Source organism: Hippoglossus hippoglossus, chromosome 17 (genome assembly GCF_009819705.1).
Source record: "Hippoglossus hippoglossus isolate fHipHip1 chromosome 17, fHipHip1.pri, whole genome shotgun sequence".
Lineage (NCBI taxonomy): Eukaryota > Metazoa > Chordata > Actinopteri > Pleuronectiformes > Pleuronectidae > Hippoglossus > Hippoglossus hippoglossus.
Genome location: NC_047167.1, coordinates 8,671,386 through 8,688,342, shown reverse-complemented (window position 1 = coordinate 8,688,342; position 16,957 = coordinate 8,671,386). Strand labels below are relative to the sequence as shown.

Here is a 16,957-nt window from a genome sequence, read left to right as displayed (position 1 = left end):
GTGCATCAGTTTTAGCACGAGCCTTTAGTGTCACGGAATGACACAATTCATTTTGATTCATCAATTGGCAGAAACCTTAATGCAGGTTTTGAGGACTTGGTTCATCATTCATGTTCCTAAATGCACAACATGTACTTTTCTGCTGCTCAGATTCTCTCAGTCAAAACAATAACAAGTTTTGCATGGAATCATGGGAATTGTTGTCGTTACCACCATCGTCATCACTGCGCTCAGCTCCTCCTGGTTAAGATTCCTGCAGTGTTAATAAATCATGAGGTTTTTAGCTGGAGCCAAATTATCCACATTATCAGTCTCCTCCTCCTCCACAACAAATAGACCCGTGTGATGCTGACGCCCGTTCGGCGAGCGCAGGGCGTCTGTGAGCGGCTGCGAGCTGTGTAACCACTGTTCGCTCAGCTTGTTCCTATGATAACTCAAATCTGTCATCCACTTAAATGTTTAATTGTTAAATGTGTAAAAATGTGGCTTAAAACTGGATAAAAGTCGATCAGGATTGTTTCTGTTAAACAACCAACAGTGATGTTTGTACATAGGAGATAATTGACAGACATGTAAATGGAATTATGTATTTTGTGGATTTAAAAACAGCTGGAAACATTTGGGATGGTGTAAGTACACAACACAACAAAACATTACAGAGGTTTATTGGTTTTAAAGCAGAAAAGTTGGATGTTATACATATTCACAGGTTAATTATAACATAACAAACATTACTACTGAGGAGATGTAAAGTGGGTGGTCTTACGTTGTAATGTGTGTACTTTTTAAAAAACTTTTTTTACTCATGAAGTGTAATTATGAGCTAATTATCTAAGTGTTAGAAGTTGATGATTGCACCGATTTGTCAATTAGCATTTTCGACGACCTGAACATGCTTGAAATCTGACAAATTGTTGTACATGCATCACGTCTGGCCAAAAATCTTTTATTGTACCGCGCATGTGTGAGAAAAATGGCTTAATTGCGCCGCCCAACAATTGTAATAATTGAAGCCTTCTGCCTTAACTTTGCCCAAGATGTATGAAATTTGGGAAGCACATCTATTAGTTTGAGACCATAAAAAAGCTTGTGGATCCGTACCCTAAACCCACCAGGAGAAATTCTATTTTAAGTTGCAAATTGTTTGCCTTTTCCACACCTCGTACTTCCAAGGGAATTAATCCAGTTTACTTAACTAAATCTTAAAGATCTTGACAATGTTAAATTGCGAAAGTTTTTAGTTTTCTTTGAACAACAGGACACATTTCTATGTTTTTGATAAAAACCTGTACGTGGTCAGATCTGTAACGTCGTGGCAACTGCACCTCCCAGACACTGCACAAAGGTGCGAGGACCCTTCAATACTGCACAGAGCTTAGAGCTTAATTTAATTGAAATGGTAAATCATATGAAATATGATTAAAACAATTATGAACAATTTCCAACTGTGAAATGATTGAATTTCAGAGGGTAGTTGAAGAAAGAGACGGATTAAATAGAAATCCTGTGTAAAAGTATCAGTTGCACCTCGAGGAGGTGTTGCTGTTTTAAATTGTGTCACAGCTGTTATTGTTTTTATTGTCTGTCAATCAGCTGAGTTAATATTAATGATCTGTTACAGAATTGATTCTGTTCTGAAACTTCTCAAACTTTGTGTCATGATCAATCAAATCTGATGGGAATGAACGTGTGTGTCATTAGCCTTGTGACAGACTAGAAAGATGAATGAATGGGTTGATTTCAGGAGAGGATTTAGAAAAAACACAATACTAGAAAGACAAGTGATTCCAGTCCAGGTTTTAACCAGGCCGACTACCAGTCATTTGTGTGGCTTTGAACCCACAGAAAAACAGTTAACTCCAGCTTGTTGTAGGAATTTATGAGAAGCCTGAAATAGCTTTAGAAAAAGCTGACATGTTATAATGTTACAACATATGTATCATCACAGTCATAACTTCAGTTTTCCAGGCTGGCATCTGTTTTCATTCAGTGAGCAAATCCAAAGGCAGCAGCATCCTCCTCTTCCTCAAAGTGCCTCAGCAAAGGCTCTGGTCAAAAGACAGAGGTTTTACAAACACCAAACAATGATAGAAAAAACAGTAATAATAATAAAGATTATATTATGAACCCATAGTCATACATGCAAATAAAAATTACGCTACATTATTGCGTAATACAAGATTAATACTCACCTTTATTGTGAGCCAGCTACAACCTAAAAATGTTAGCACAGCAGTGAGTATTGTTCTGTCAATTGAAGTCATTGACGAATTCACAACAAGAAATGACACATAACGTATGAATTCTGCTGTCAAATTCCCGTTTTTAGTTACAGCACATTGACACTGGCGTCGCACTAAATCACCAAAATCTTTCGAAAAGGTGTTAGAACACGCCCACTCGAGTCTTTCTGGACTTCTTCCCGCTGTATTCTGACAGAGGCTAATTCAGTCATTTCCTGGACATTTTACCAGGGGCCTGACAGGAAAAGCTCCAGAAAATGTTTCAGAGCAACTGACTCCAACATTTGCGTTCTCGCATACAGCCCCTCGGAAAAATCTCCTGAGTTCAGTGCATGTCTGAAAGCAGTTTAATATCCAAACCTTCATCTTGGCCTGACGACTATAATACGTTTTAGCAGACTCTACACACACACACACACACACACACACACACACACACACACACACACACACACACACACACACACACACACACACACACACACACACACACACACACACACACAAACACACACACATATCATAGCTGAAGTGATACTTACATTCACTTAATCTAATTCTTCCATTAGTGCAGCGAACTTCAGAAAAATGATCTGTCCACCATTCGTCCAGCTTCACACATGCCAATTTCCGCCCCTCACCATCTTTTACATATTTCACTCCATCAGAATATAATTCACGATATTGACGGGTGTCCACAGAACAGTAGGTAGCTGCACAAAAGGAAAAAGAAAAAAACACTTGTATTTTCACAATCTCCTGGACAGACCATTGATATAAAGTCTTGCAGTGCTGACCTGTTCATACCTCTGCAGCTGGGCACATCTGACCATGTGCCGTCTGAATGACACACCACTGTCTTTGGACCCACATATGTGTAAAAGATGTTGCACGCGTATTTCAAAAACATCTCTCTAGTTTCCACAATTTCACCATTGGGGATACTGGGGTGTATTCCACAGCTTTCAACTGAATAAGAAAAAATGATTTGGGAAATTTCAGACTGTAACAGCAAAGTTGATCAACTTCAAATTTGATTTTAAATTCTTCAGTATAACTCGTTAGTGCTACTTATAGGAGCCACGGAGTATCAGGGCCACTTCAAGAGATTTCCAGAATAAAGTCCGAATATTACGAGAAAAAAAAAAGAAGAATTTTAGGCTACATGTCATGTTTGAGGGGGAATATCCGAAGATCAGCATGTTGTGTGTGTTAAAATGAAGAATGTTAATCATCTTGATAAGGTCTCATGTTAACAAAATAAGTCATCAGCACCACATCATCATAAGGATCAAGAGAAACTGTGTCTATTTTACAGAAAGAATCACAGACTTGGAGGAAAATACCTCTTTTGTGGAGGAGGAAATGACTGGGGCAGAGCTGTCGTAATATAATCTAATTAAAGTACAACTTTATTCTTGTTACACGATAACTTATTTATCGATTTATTAGGACTTTATTCTTGCAATAGTATGAGTTTTTTCTCATTCAATTTCAAATTTATTCTTAAAATAATTTGATTTCTTTCTTGTCAGATTAGAACTTTACTCCTGTAATATCACAATTTTTTTCTCATAAAATAATGGCTTTATTCTTAAAATAATTTTCTTTTTTTTCTCGTCAGATTACGACTTTGTTCCTGTTATATTATTATTATTTTGAAAATAAAAATAATTATTAGTATGTTTTTTTTATAACTTTATTCTCCAAATCTCTTTTTTTCTCTTCAATACGGCCATAGTACTTGTTTTGTATAGTAATAATAATGAATATATCAATATTTATATGTATCTATATAGCCTATACCTACAAACATACATATATATATAGATATATAGATATATAGAGAGATATATGACATGAAGCATAAATGTATAGGTAGAGATGGATCTACTTTACTTGGTGCATTTTGAATCTCCTCTTCATTTGTTCCAGAGCTGGTCGATGTTCCTATAAGTTAGAGTGGAAACAGCAGTTTGTTAGATTTTAGTTTGTTATCACACCAGGATGTTGCTTTTATGCTTTTATTCTTCCAGAAATGTTCTTCTTCTGAATTCAGATTCTTAATAACTTTAATTTGAGATGTTATGGTCTCCATTTATATCTAATATAAATGAAAATTTACCTCCACCCACAGGCCGTGTCCCACTGCCAGCAGATGTAGTACCTGTCCCTCCATGTCCACTACCTGGTCTGCGGCCTGAGTTGAATAAATAAATACACAATATATTGATATAGTTTGGAAGACATAAGATAAATCTATTTAATATCAATACGTGTAGGCTGTGTCCCACCGCCAGCAGATGAAGTGTGCCCTCCACCTGTTCCGCCCACTGCAGAGCCACCAAGATCAGTACCTGGTCCTCTTCCTCCGCCTGAGAGGGAAAAAAACATTGCATTTATAACAAACTGATCTTTTATGGATCACAAAATGTAGATCTGTTAAAAAAACCTAGGAGCAATGACAAACCAGCATTTATCTAGATATTCATTGTGGCTGCAGAGGGCGCTGTTGCTTAGTAAAAGTTGCATAGTGTTGCTTTATTGCCAATTAATAATATCACATTGTCCACTTACCGCAGACGGGGCCTTCAGTCCAGTGTCCACTTAAGCAGTATGTGGATTTTTTTGTGTGCACTCCGTCTATAGTGTATCCATCCTCACATTCGTACTGCACTTCTGAACCTGCAGCGAACAAGTCCTGATAGTCCAAACCAGTGATCACAGCATGGGGGACTTTGGGAGGCTCACTGCAGGCGGACATACTTCCTGTAAATACCATAATAAATCATGAAGAGGAGCAGGAAAGGGCGACTAGATGGGAAACTAACGTCTGACACTTACTCTCGCAGATGGGCAAAGAGGACCACGTCCCATTTATACATTTGGCTGTTGCGATGTTGTCTTTGTGTTCATATCCTTTGTCACATGTGATCCTGATGATGTGTCCCTCCTTGTACCAACCTTCTGAGGCCTCTGTGTATTTTGCATTGGCAATAGTTGGCGGAATGCAGGCTTTTTCCTCTGAAAGAAAAAAGAACCAACCAAAGAATTGTTATCATTTTGATCATGTAGTGGGTGGACTGTTGATGTTTGGACCCCTCATCATCATAGAACATCCTGATAAAATAGAAAAAAATATCAAATTATTTTTTCAAGGAATATCTCAAGACATTGTCTATAGTTCCTGATGAGAACTGAGGTTGGATGCACAAGGATGAATTTTGTAGCAGGGTTTGTATTGTGGGTAAAACCTGTGAATGAGAAGACAGTGTCACATCAAAAAATCATTTATGTATGACATCACTTTGCTCATCTTCTTTTTTTTTGATACTATGAATTTTTACCCGAACCCTAATCTCTAACCCTAAATGCATTTTATCCATAAATAATATGTCAGTCATTTTGCAAGATACACAAAAATATATACACATTCATACACTCCTTTTATGATATCTCACTAACCTCAGAGTGTTCTTTAACATTCACAGTCCCTGCCTGACCTTTGCAGCACTGTGTTGCGTTTTAACCCCAAACTAACTCTGACCAAACCAGCTTTAATAACATGAGAGAAGCTTAAACTGTGCATAATGCCTGAGAGTGCTGTGCTGTTCATACCTAATATACAGAGTGATGAGATCACTTAACACCACAAATGATTTAATTTGTGAAAAACGTACCTATACATCGTGGCGTATGAGACCATGTGCCATGTTGACACACGCTTTCTGCCCACCAACCCTCCACAGCTGGTTTATGTGTGTTTTCACAGCCATATCTGAGCTTGGTGTCATGAGAATACGTTTCTTTAACAGGGAGGAAATAACCATGGTCCAGTGAGGGAGCAGCACACTGCAGAGCTGCACTTTGTGCTGAAACAGAGATAAGCAAGAGAATAATATTTCTTATATTATAATAAGTGTGTGTGTTTAAAAAAACAAATTTAAATGATTCTAGGGGTAAATTTGAGTCTCTTACCGTGTAGTGCTCCTGGAAACCAAACCAGAAGAAAAAATCCCAAATATCTTGAGCACATTTTGACAATTCTGATGCCTCAGGACGAAGCAGAGCAAAGACCCAGTTCAAATCCAAACAAGTTAGTGATTGTTGAGGGCATTTCCCCAAATAGTTAAAGAATGAGGAGTTAACACTTTCTGTGACAGTGACTGTGACGTGACGCTGTCGCTCTGAAGCCAACACACAAACCAAACACATGTTCTACAAATCCATACACACTGGAAGACAAACACTGTGGTTGTTTCTTTATTAACTTTTTCTACATATGGGTTTCAGAGACACATGTGAAGAACACTGACAACTTCTAAAAGAATCAAATGAAATCAAAACCCCCTATTATAGTGTCAAAACACACAAAGTAATGAAAAATAAAAATATCATAATCTTGATAGACTTTGCATATTATGAGTTAAGATCTCATTAAGCAGTAAAGTTATACACTATATCTTAAAGTAACTAATAACAACGAGGGGCTTTAAACATAAAGATTTAATTGTAATTATAGTCTCAACTTTCATTTGGATTATTTTATGTGTGTAACAATCCAACATTCAGTTGTGTTTTGTTTTTTTACCTCCATGTTTGTTTACACAGAATTTGTTTAAAGAGCAGATTTCAAAATGATTTCCCGGACGGCTGTGAGCAGAGGTCAGCGTTGCAACACAACAAACAGTCGCATGCCCAAGGCCAAACTTTAGAGGTAGAGAGAGAGAGAGAGAGAGAGAGAGAGAGGTGAAATTCACAGAAGAATATAGTTTTTTATTAAAATGACTCATGTTGATGTTGATCATTACAGTGTGATCGTACAGTTTGTGTTTGAGCTCAGTGTTGGAGAACCACTTTACTCAGTCCTCATCTCTGACATGTATGAGCAGTATATAGAAACTCTTTTCTACCTCTCTCTCTCTCTCTACTCTCCTCCATTTTCATCCCTCTTTCTCACTCTCCCTCATTTCTTCTTTTAACCGACCCAGTGGAGGCAGATACACACCCTTACTCTCCTGCCGAATATTTGCTGTGTTTCTAAGGTTGAAAAATAAGGTTGTGGTCCCCTATGTGGGCCGTAAAACTCAGATCTGAGATACAACACCTAGACTGGCCACCTCTGTGTGATTTGACCCATTGACCCATCTTCTGTAACATGACCTCCAGAAATAAAAAGTACATCTAGAGCTATATAAGTGCAGACTTGTTTAGTATGAATATTTAACATTGAGAATAGACACATGCATAGAGTCTGGATGTGTCCCCGACAACAGAGACGAAACGATTTGTATCTGTACATCGTTATGAATACATGTAGTAAAATGATCACTAATGTCTCAAACAACTCACTCTTCTACATTCATTCTCGCTCATTGTCACATATGTGCTTCTAAAAACACACATGTTTAGTCCCCTATGCCACAATTGTTCATTTAAGACAACGGCCGTGTCCCAAATCTCTTACTAATCACTGTTCACCATTTTGTATTGTCTGAATGTGTTGAGAAGATTTTTATACCCTGTTCGTTGAACTCATTATTTTTGAACGGCTTGAGACAAATCTGTGAGTTGTGGTGGTAAAAGCACAAACTGCAGCAAACAAGTGTATTTCTACATATCTACATGAATTGAACCTGCTTTTTACCTAAAGGTTTTAATACTAAGTGTAAAATAAACATTCAGAATTTACTATGGAAATTCCCCTGGCTGCTGTTCGTCATGAGGATCAGAGAAAATACATCAAGTAGTGTCAACAAGTGTTTCTTTTGCCAATGAGCTCAAAGTTCCCCACATAAAAGTCCTTATAAAGTGAAGGATGGGTTAGTGAATGAGTCGGTGATTCCAGACACAGCCAATATGAACTCTTTGCAAGAATAAAAAAAAGTGATTAAACTATAAGCTGGTTGTCGTACGTATTGATCATAAATCATAAGTCATTATTTGACACAGATATGCCGGATCTAAACAAAATAATACAGAGGATTCTGTTGGAATGTATAGTGGACATTTTATTCAAACTACTGTAGCCATACACTAGCACAGAATATAAGTAGTATTGATCATGTGCTCCAGTTAGATACAAGCTGACTGTCAAACAGCACCAAGCTCCAACACTGTGAGGATCTTTGAAATACATCTGGTTAAAAAAAAATCCACTCTTGTTTTCTGCTGGAGGGATTTCATCAGTTTCCTGCTCGGCTTTGGTTGTCAGTTGTTGATGAGTGATCCAACAAGCAGGAGGAGTTCCCTCGCTGAGCTTTAGGAGCAAGTTCCCTGGTTACAATACAGACAATTATAATAATGTTAGCCATTAACGTAGAACTGCAGAGTAAAATAAAGTTTAAAAAAACATTAAATACAATAATGCAAACCACAATTCCTGTGGAATCATCTCCCACTTTCAGTTCGGGAGGCAGACACCATCTGTACGTTTAAGAGTAGGCTTAAAACCTTCCTTTTTGATAAAGCTTATAGTTAGAGCTGGTCCAGGCTTGTCCTAGACCTGCTCTTAGTTAGGCTGCTATAGGTCTAGACGGTCGGGGGACACATGACACACGGAGCTTCTCTTTCCAGCTTCTCCTTCCTCTTCTCAATCGTTATCACATCAAAGTAATTCATATCCCATCAATACATGTTACTGACTTGACTTCTTCCCCGGAGTCCCTTTGCCTTATCGTCCGCAGATCCAGGGCCGCGGCTGTGGCCACATCATGGATTAGGATCTGTGGATCACGTATCAGAGGTCGTAATGGTGGATCCTGTATGGCGGATTCTGCATCGTGCTGGCTGATCGTGATAATAAAGGCAGATCCTTTATCGTGTTGGCATCAGATACTGGTGGTGGACCACGACCGAGGTGGCAGCTGATGATGGATCCTAATGGCGGCAGTGGACAATGACTGTGGACTATAGTGGCATCCGATCTTGATGGTGGATCATGATCTTGCTGGCTGCTGACCATGGACTATGATTGCAGCAGGACTGCTCGATACATAGTATTTCTCCTCAGACACTTGACCATTAATGACATTAATCCACCAATTCACTGACCTTCAGTTATACTTCAAAATGTTTACCCTTATCAATGCTGCTAAAACCTTTATCTTGATGTTCTCCTTTACACTTGACATCCATTGCACTTCTGTCCATCCTGGGAGAGGGATCCCTCACATGTGGCTCTCTCTAAGGTTTCTACCTTCTTTTTTCCCTGTTAAAAGGGTTTTCAAGTAGTTTTTCCTTACTCTTGTTGAGGGTTAAGGGCAGAGGATGTCACACCCTGTTAAAGCCCTATGAGACAAATTGTGATTTGTGAATATGGGCTATACAAATAAAATTTGATTGATTGATTGATTGAATATTAACTGGAATGGCACAAAGGCCCAACAGTCCCCTTATGAAACCACATTTATATTCACATGATCCAGATTTTTCTTTGGATCGGCAGCAAATTGCACACGATCTAAAATATCAGTCCCCTGAATATTTATTTTTATTTTCATCAAGATCCATGAATTATTGTCTAAGTAATTAATGAAAATCATGAAAAGCCGACACCACATCCTTCCACTAGGTTTCCTGATTATCCGGTCAGTAGTTTTTGTGTATTCGTGCTAACTAACAAACAAACCAACCAACAAACAGAGGTGCTGAAGTTAATACAAATCAAGTTGTAATCCGTTATTTAAGAAAAAAGAATTATCCAAGAACACTTACCCTATGATGGTCATAGGTGGTACAGCCTAAAAAAATAAAATAAAAACAGCTGTGAATTTTTCAGTAAGTCCCTAAATTCACTTAAAATGTTGTTATTGAGATCTGATTCAATACCTTCCTGCCTGACGACACCTACACAAGAAAACCCGCTCTGAACAACACTGGTTTGTCAGTGTAGTTTTTTTTATCTAGTTATGAACCACCCGTCTCTGAAGCCTGAGATTCACTCAAGAATGTTGACAAATGCATCCAAGTATTGATAATTGACTGAAAATGCATCTTGAATCACAAAGTTACTGACTTTGTCTCCTCTGCTTGTTACTGAGAATCAGAGCTCAGAGATTCATGTTTGTTAGCTGACAATAAAAAAGGCAGGAACAAAAAGCACTGTGACACGTTGAAATATAAAGCACCTAATGTATTTATACTTACAGCGGGTATAAGTGATTCTGCGATTGGAGCAATGAACAGCCACGCTGTAATACTGCCAAGTACATGGAATATATTTCGTTTCTCCTTCCTCTAAATACACAGCCACAGAAAGCTCTAAACCAGGAACATAATGACCAGGTCCCATGACACAAAATGCATCTGCACAAAATGACCAGAAAAAAACACATGGATAAATATTTCGGTTTAAATAATATTTCGATATTTGACAGACTTAAGGAATTAAAATAAGTGTTGACTTCTTTATACCTTCGCAGACGGGTAAGTACATAGGAGATAATTGACAGACATGTAAATGGAATTATGTATTTTCTGGGTTTAAAAACAGCTGGAAACATTTGGGATGGTGTAAGTACACAACACAACAAAACATTACAGAGGTTTATTGGTTTTAAAGCAGAAAAGTTGCATGTTATACATATTCACAGGTTAATTATAACATAACAAACATTACTACTGAGGAGATGTAAAGTGGGTGGTCTTACGTTGTAATGTGTGTACTTTTTAAAAAACTTTTTTTACTCATGCAGTGTAATTATGAGCTAATTATCTAAGTGTTAGAAGTTGATGATTGCACCGATTTGTCAATTGGCATTTTCGACGACCTGAACATGCTTGAAATCTGACAAATTGTTGTACATGCATCACGTCTGGCCAAAAATCTTTTATTGTACCGCGCATGTGCGAGAAAAATGGCTTAATTGCGCCGCCCAACAATTTTAATAATTGAAGCCTTCTGCCTTAACTTTGCCCAAGATGTATGAAATTTGGGAAGCACATCTATTAGTTTGAGACCATAAAAAAGCTTGTGGATCCGTACCCTAAACCCACCAGGAGAAATTCTATTTTAAGTTGCAAATTGTTTGCCTTTTCCACACCTCGTACTTCCAAGGGAATTAATCCAGTTTACTTAACTAAATCTTAAAGATCTTGACAATGTTAAATTGCGAAAGTTTTTTGTTTTCTTTGAACAACAGGACACATTTCTATGTTTTTGATAAAAACCTGTACGTGGTCAGATCTGTAACGTCGTGGCAACTGCACCTCCCAGACACTGCACAAAGGTGCGAGGACCCTTCAATACTGCACAGAGCTTAGATTTAAATTGAAATGGTAAATCATATGAAATATGATTAAAACAATTATGAACAATTTCCAACTGTGAAATGATTGAATTTCAGAGGGTAGTTGAAGAAAGAGACGGATTAAATAGAAATCCTGTGTAAAAGTATCAGTTGCACCTCGAGGAGGTGTTGCTGTTTTAAATTGTGTCGCAGTTGTTATTGTTTTTATTGTCTGTCAATCAGCTGAGTTAATATTAATGATCTGTTACAGAATTGATTCTGTTCTGAAACTTCTCAAACTTTGTGTCATGATCAATAAAATCTGATGGGAATGAACGTGTGTGTCATTAGCCTTGTGACAGACTAGAAAGATGAATGAATGGGTTGATTTCAGGAGAGGATTTAGAAAAAACACAATACTAGAAAGACAAGTGATTCCAGTCCAGGTTTTAACCAGGCCGACTACCAGTCATTTGTGTGGCTTTGAACCCACAGAAAAACAGTTAACTCCAGCTTGTTGTAGGAATTTATGAGAAGCCTGAAATAGCTTTAGAAAAAGCTGACATGTTATAATGTTACAACATATGTATCATCACAGTCATAACTTCAGTTTTCCAGGCTGGCATCTGTTTTCATTCAGTGAGCAAATCCAAAGGCAGCAGCAACCTCCTTTTCCTCAAAGTGCCTGAGCAAAGGCTCTGGTCAAATGACAGAGGTTTTACAAACACCAAACAATGATAAAAAAAACAGTAATAATAATAAAGATTATATTATGAACCCATAGTCATACATGCAAATAAAAATTACGCTACATTATTGCGTAATACAAGATTAATACTCACCTTTATTGTGAGCCAGCTACAACCTAAAAATGTTAGCACAGCAGTGAGTATTGTTCTGTCAATTGAAGTCATTGACGAATTCACAACAAGAAATGACACATAACGTATGAATTCTGCTGTCAAATTCCTGTTTTTAGTTACAGCACATTGACACTGGCGTCGCACTAAATCACCAAAATCTTTCGAAAAGGTGTTAGAACACGCCCACTCGAGTCTTTCTGGACTTCTTCCCGCTGTATTCTGACAGAGGCTAATTCAGTCATTTCCTGGACATTTTACCAGGGGCCTGACAGGAAAAGCTCCAGAAAATGTTTCAGAGCAACTGACTCCAACATTTGCGTTCTCACATACAGCCCCTCGGAAAAATCTCCTGAGTTCAGTGCATGTCTGAAAGCAGTTTAATATCCAAACCTTCATCTTGGCCTGACGACTATAATACGTTTTAGCAGACTCCACACACACACACACACACAAACACACACACACACACACACACACACACACACACAAACACAAACACACACACATATCATAGCTGAAGTGATACTTACATTCACTTAATCTAATTCTTCCATTAGTGCAGCGAACTTCAGAAAAATGATCTGTCCACCATTCGTCCAGCTTCACACATGCCAATTTCCGCCACTCACCATCTTTTACATATTTCACTCCATCAGAATATAATTCACGATATTGACGAGTGTCCACAGAACAGTAGGTAGCTGCACAAAAGGAAAAAGAAAAAAACACTTGTATTTTCACAATCTCCTGGACAGACCATTGATATAAAGTCTTGCAGTGCTGACCTGTTCATACCTCTGCAGCTGGGCACATCTGACCATGTGCCGTCTGAATGACACACCACTTTGGACATTTACACATATGTGGGTCTTTGGACCCACATATGTGTAAAAGATGTTGCACGCGTATTTCAAAAACATCTCTCTAGTTTCCACAATTTCACCATTGGGGATACTGGGGTGTATTCCACAGCTTTCAACTGAATAAGAAAAAATGATTTGGGAAATTTCAGACTGTAACAGCAAAGTTGATCAACTTCAAATTTGATTTTAAATTCTTCAGTATAACTCGTTAGTGCTACTTATAGGAGCCACGGAGTATCAGGGCCACTTCAAGAGATTTCCAGAATAAAGTCCGAATATTACGAGAAAAAAAAAAGAAGAATTTTAGGCTACATGTCATGTTTGAGGGGGAATATCCGAAGATCAGCTTGTTGTGTGTGTTAAAATGAAGAATGTTAATCATCTTGATAAGGTCTCATGTTAACAAAATAAGTCATCAGCACCACATCATCATAAGGATCAAGAGAAACTGTGTCTATTTTACAGAAAGAATCACAGACTTGGAGGAAAATACCTCTTTTGTGGAGGAGGAAATGACTGGGGCAGAGCTGTCGTAATATAATCTAATTAAAGTACAACTTTATTCTTGTTACACGATAACTTATTTATCGATTTATTAGGACTTTATTCTTGCAATAGTATGAGTTTTTTCTCATTCAATTTCAAATTTATTCTTAAAATAATTTGATTTCTTTCTTGTCAGATTAGAACTTTACTCCTGTAATATCACAATTTTTTTCTCATAAAATAATGGCTTTATTCTTAAAATAATTTTCTTTTTTTTCTCGTCAGATTACGACTTTGTTCCTGTTATATTATTATTATTTTGAAAATAAAAATAATTATTAGTATGTTTTTTTTATAACTTTATTCTCCAAATCTCTTTTTTTCTCTTCAATACGGCCATAGTACTTGTTTTGTATAGTAATAATAATGAATATATCAATATTTATATGTATCTATATAGCCTATACCTACAAACATACATATATATATAGATATATAGATATATAGAGAGATATATGACATGAAGCATAAATGTATAGGTAGAGATGGATCTACTTTACTTGGTGCATTTTGAATCTCCTCTTCATTTGTTCCAGAGCTGGTCGATGATCCTATAAGTTAGAGTGGAAACAGCAGTTTGTTAGATTTTAGTTTGTTATCACACCAGGATGTTGCTTTTATGCTTTTATTCTTCCAGAAATGTTCTTCTTCTGAATTCAGATTCTTAATAACTTTAATTTGAGATGTTATGGTCTCCATTTATATCTAATATAAATGAAAATTTACCTCCACCCACAGGCCGTGTCCCACTGCCAGCAGATGTAGTACCTGTCCCTCCATGTCCACTACCTGGTCTGCGGCCTGAGTTGAATAAATAAATACACAATATATTGATATAGTTTGGAAGACATAAGATAAATCTATTTAATATCAATACGTGTAGGCTGTGTCCCACCGCCAGCAGATGAAGTGTGCCCTCCACCTGTTCCGCCCACTGCAGAGCCACCAAGATCAGTACCTGGTCCTCTTCCTCCGCCTGAGAGGGAAAAAAACATTGCATTTATAACAAACTGATCTTTTATGGATCACAAAATGTAGATCTGTTAAAAAAACCTAGGAGCAATGACAAACCAGCATTTATCTAGATATTCATTGTGGCTGCAGAGGGGGCTGTTGCTTAGTAAAAGTTGCATAGTGTTGCTTTATTGCCAATTAATAATATCACATTGTCCACTTACCGCAGACGGGGCCTTCAGTCCAGTGTCCACTTAAGCAGTATGTGGATTTTTTTGTGTGCACTCCGTCTATAGTGTATCCATCCTCACATTCGTACTGCACTTCTGAACCTGCAGCGAACAAGTCCTGATAGTCCAAACCAGTGATCACAGCATGGGGGACTTTGGGAGGCTCACTGCAGGCGGACATACTTCCTGTAAATACCATAATAAATCATGAAGAGGAGCAGGAAAGGGCGACTAGATGGGAAACTAACGTCTGACACTTACTCTCGCAGATGGGCAAAGAGGACCACGTCCCATTTATACATTTGGCTGTTGCGATGTTGTCTTTGTGTTCATATCCTTTGTCACATGTGATCCTGATGATGTGTCCCTCCTCGTACCAACCTTCTGAGGCCTCTGTGTATTTTGCATTGGCAATAGTTGGCGGAATGCAGGCTTTTTCCTCTGAAAGAAAAAAGAACCAACCAAAGAATTGTTATCATTTTGATCATGTAGTGGGTGGACTGTTGATGTTTGGACCCCTCATCATCATAGAACATCCTGATAAAATAGAAAAAAATATCAAATTATTTTTTCAAGGAATATCTCAAGACATTGTCTATAGTTCCTGATGAGAACTGAGGTTGGATGCACAAGGATGAATTTTGTAGCAGGGTTTGTATTGTGGGTAAAACCTGTGAATGAGAAGACAGTGTCACATCAAAAAATCATTTATGTATGACATCACTTTGCTCATCTTCTTTTTTTTTTGATACTATGAATTTTTACCCGAACCCTAATCTCTAACCCTAAATGCATTTTATCCATAAATAATATGTCAGTCATTTTGCAAGATACACAAAAATATATACACATTCATACACTCCTTTTATGATATCTCACTAACCTCAGAGTGTTCTTTAACATTCACAGTCCCTGCGTGACCTTTGCAGCACTGTGTTGCGTTTTAACCCCAAACTAACTCTGACCAAACCAGCTTTAATAACATAAGAGAAGCTTAAACTGTGCATAATGCCTGAGAGTGCTGTGCTGTTCATACCTAATATACAGAGTGATGAGATCACTTAACACCACAAATGATTTAATTTGTGAAAAACGTACCTATACATCGTGGCGTATGAGACCATGTGCCATGTTGACACACGATTTCTGCCCACCAACCCTCCACAGCTGGTTTATGTGTGTTTTCACAGCCATATCTGAGCTTGGTGTCATGAGAATACGTTTCTTTAACAGGGAGGAAATAACCATGGTCCAGTGAGGGAGCAGCACACTGCAGAGCTTTGTGCTGAAACAGAGATAAGCAAGAGAATAATATTTCTTATATTATAATAAGTGTGTGTGTTTAAAAAAACAAATTTAAATGATTCTAGGGGTAAATTTGAGTCTCTTACCGTGTAGTGCTCCTGGAAACCAAACCAGAAGAAAAAATCCCAAATATCTTGAGCACATTTTGACAATTCTGATGCCTCAGGACGAAGCAGAGCAAAGACCCAGTTCAAATCCAAACAAGTTAGTGATTGTTGAGGGCATTTCCCCAAATAGTTAAAGAATGAGGAGTTAACACTTTCTGTGACAGTGACTGTGACGTGACGCTGTCGCTCTGAAGCCAACACACAAACCAAACACATGTTCTACAAATCCATACACACTGGAAGACAAACACTGTGGTTGTTTCTTTATTAACTTTTTCTACATATGGGTTTCAGAGACACATGTGAAGAACACTGACAACTTCTAAAAGAATCAAATGAAATCAAAACCCCCTATTATAGTGTCAAAACACACAAAGTAATGAAAAATAAAAATATCATAATCTTGATAGACTTTGCATATTATGAGTTAAGATCTCATTAAGCAGTAAAGTTATACACTATATCTTAAAGTAACTAATAACAACGAGGGGCTTTAAACATAAAGATTTAATTGTAATTATAGTCTCAACTTTCATTTGGATTATTTTATGTGTGTAACAATCCAACATTCAGTTGTGTTTTGTTTTTTTACCTCCATGTTTGTTTACACAGAATT

The 16,957-nt window shown here is 37.5% G+C and overlaps 2 protein-coding genes and 2 long non-coding RNA genes across 4 annotated transcripts; 1 reads left to right on the top strand and 3 right to left on the bottom strand.

The window, feature by feature from the left end:
• Positions 1–24: 24 nt before the first annotated feature.
• Positions 25–11,809, top strand: LOC117778491. The gene is made up of 2 exons (XR_004616795.1): positions 25–342; positions 10,790–11,809. It is a non-coding gene; the product is annotated as an uncharacterized LOC117778491 (long non-coding RNA).
• LOC117778486 (complement factor H-like) lies at positions 1,859–6,440 on the bottom strand. The gene is made up of 10 exons (XM_034614072.1): positions 6,222–6,440; positions 5,924–6,115; positions 5,088–5,267; positions 4,821–5,012; positions 4,538–4,618; positions 4,369–4,443; positions 4,143–4,193; positions 3,051–3,212; positions 2,786–2,956; positions 1,859–2,215 (listed from the first exon to the last, which is right to left on the bottom strand). Exons 1-10 carry the CDS (start codon positions 6,277–6,279, stop codon positions 2,154–2,156), a joined length of 1,224 nt encoding a protein of 407 aa, XP_034469963.1. The 5' UTR covers positions 6,280–6,440; the 3' UTR covers positions 1,859–2,153.
• Positions 8,216–10,549, bottom strand: LOC117778490. The gene is made up of 3 exons (XR_004616794.1): positions 10,392–10,549; positions 9,960–9,985; positions 8,216–8,519 (listed from the first exon to the last, which is right to left on the bottom strand). It is a non-coding gene; the product is annotated as an uncharacterized LOC117778490 (long non-coding RNA).
• Positions 11,810–11,981: 172 nt separating the features above from the next.
• On the bottom strand, positions 11,982–16,939 carry LOC117778337 (complement factor H-like). Its single transcript, XM_034613837.1, is given in 13 exon segments — positions 11,982–12,172; positions 12,314–12,338; positions 12,867–13,037; positions 13,132–13,204; positions 13,206–13,315; positions 14,246–14,296; positions 14,472–14,546; positions 14,641–14,721; positions 14,924–15,115; positions 15,191–15,370; positions 16,028–16,214; positions 16,321–16,332; positions 16,934–16,939. Coding segments are annotated over 13 exon segments (1,230 nt in total). The 3' UTR covers positions 11,982–12,105.
• Positions 16,940–16,957: the final 18 nt, after the last annotated feature.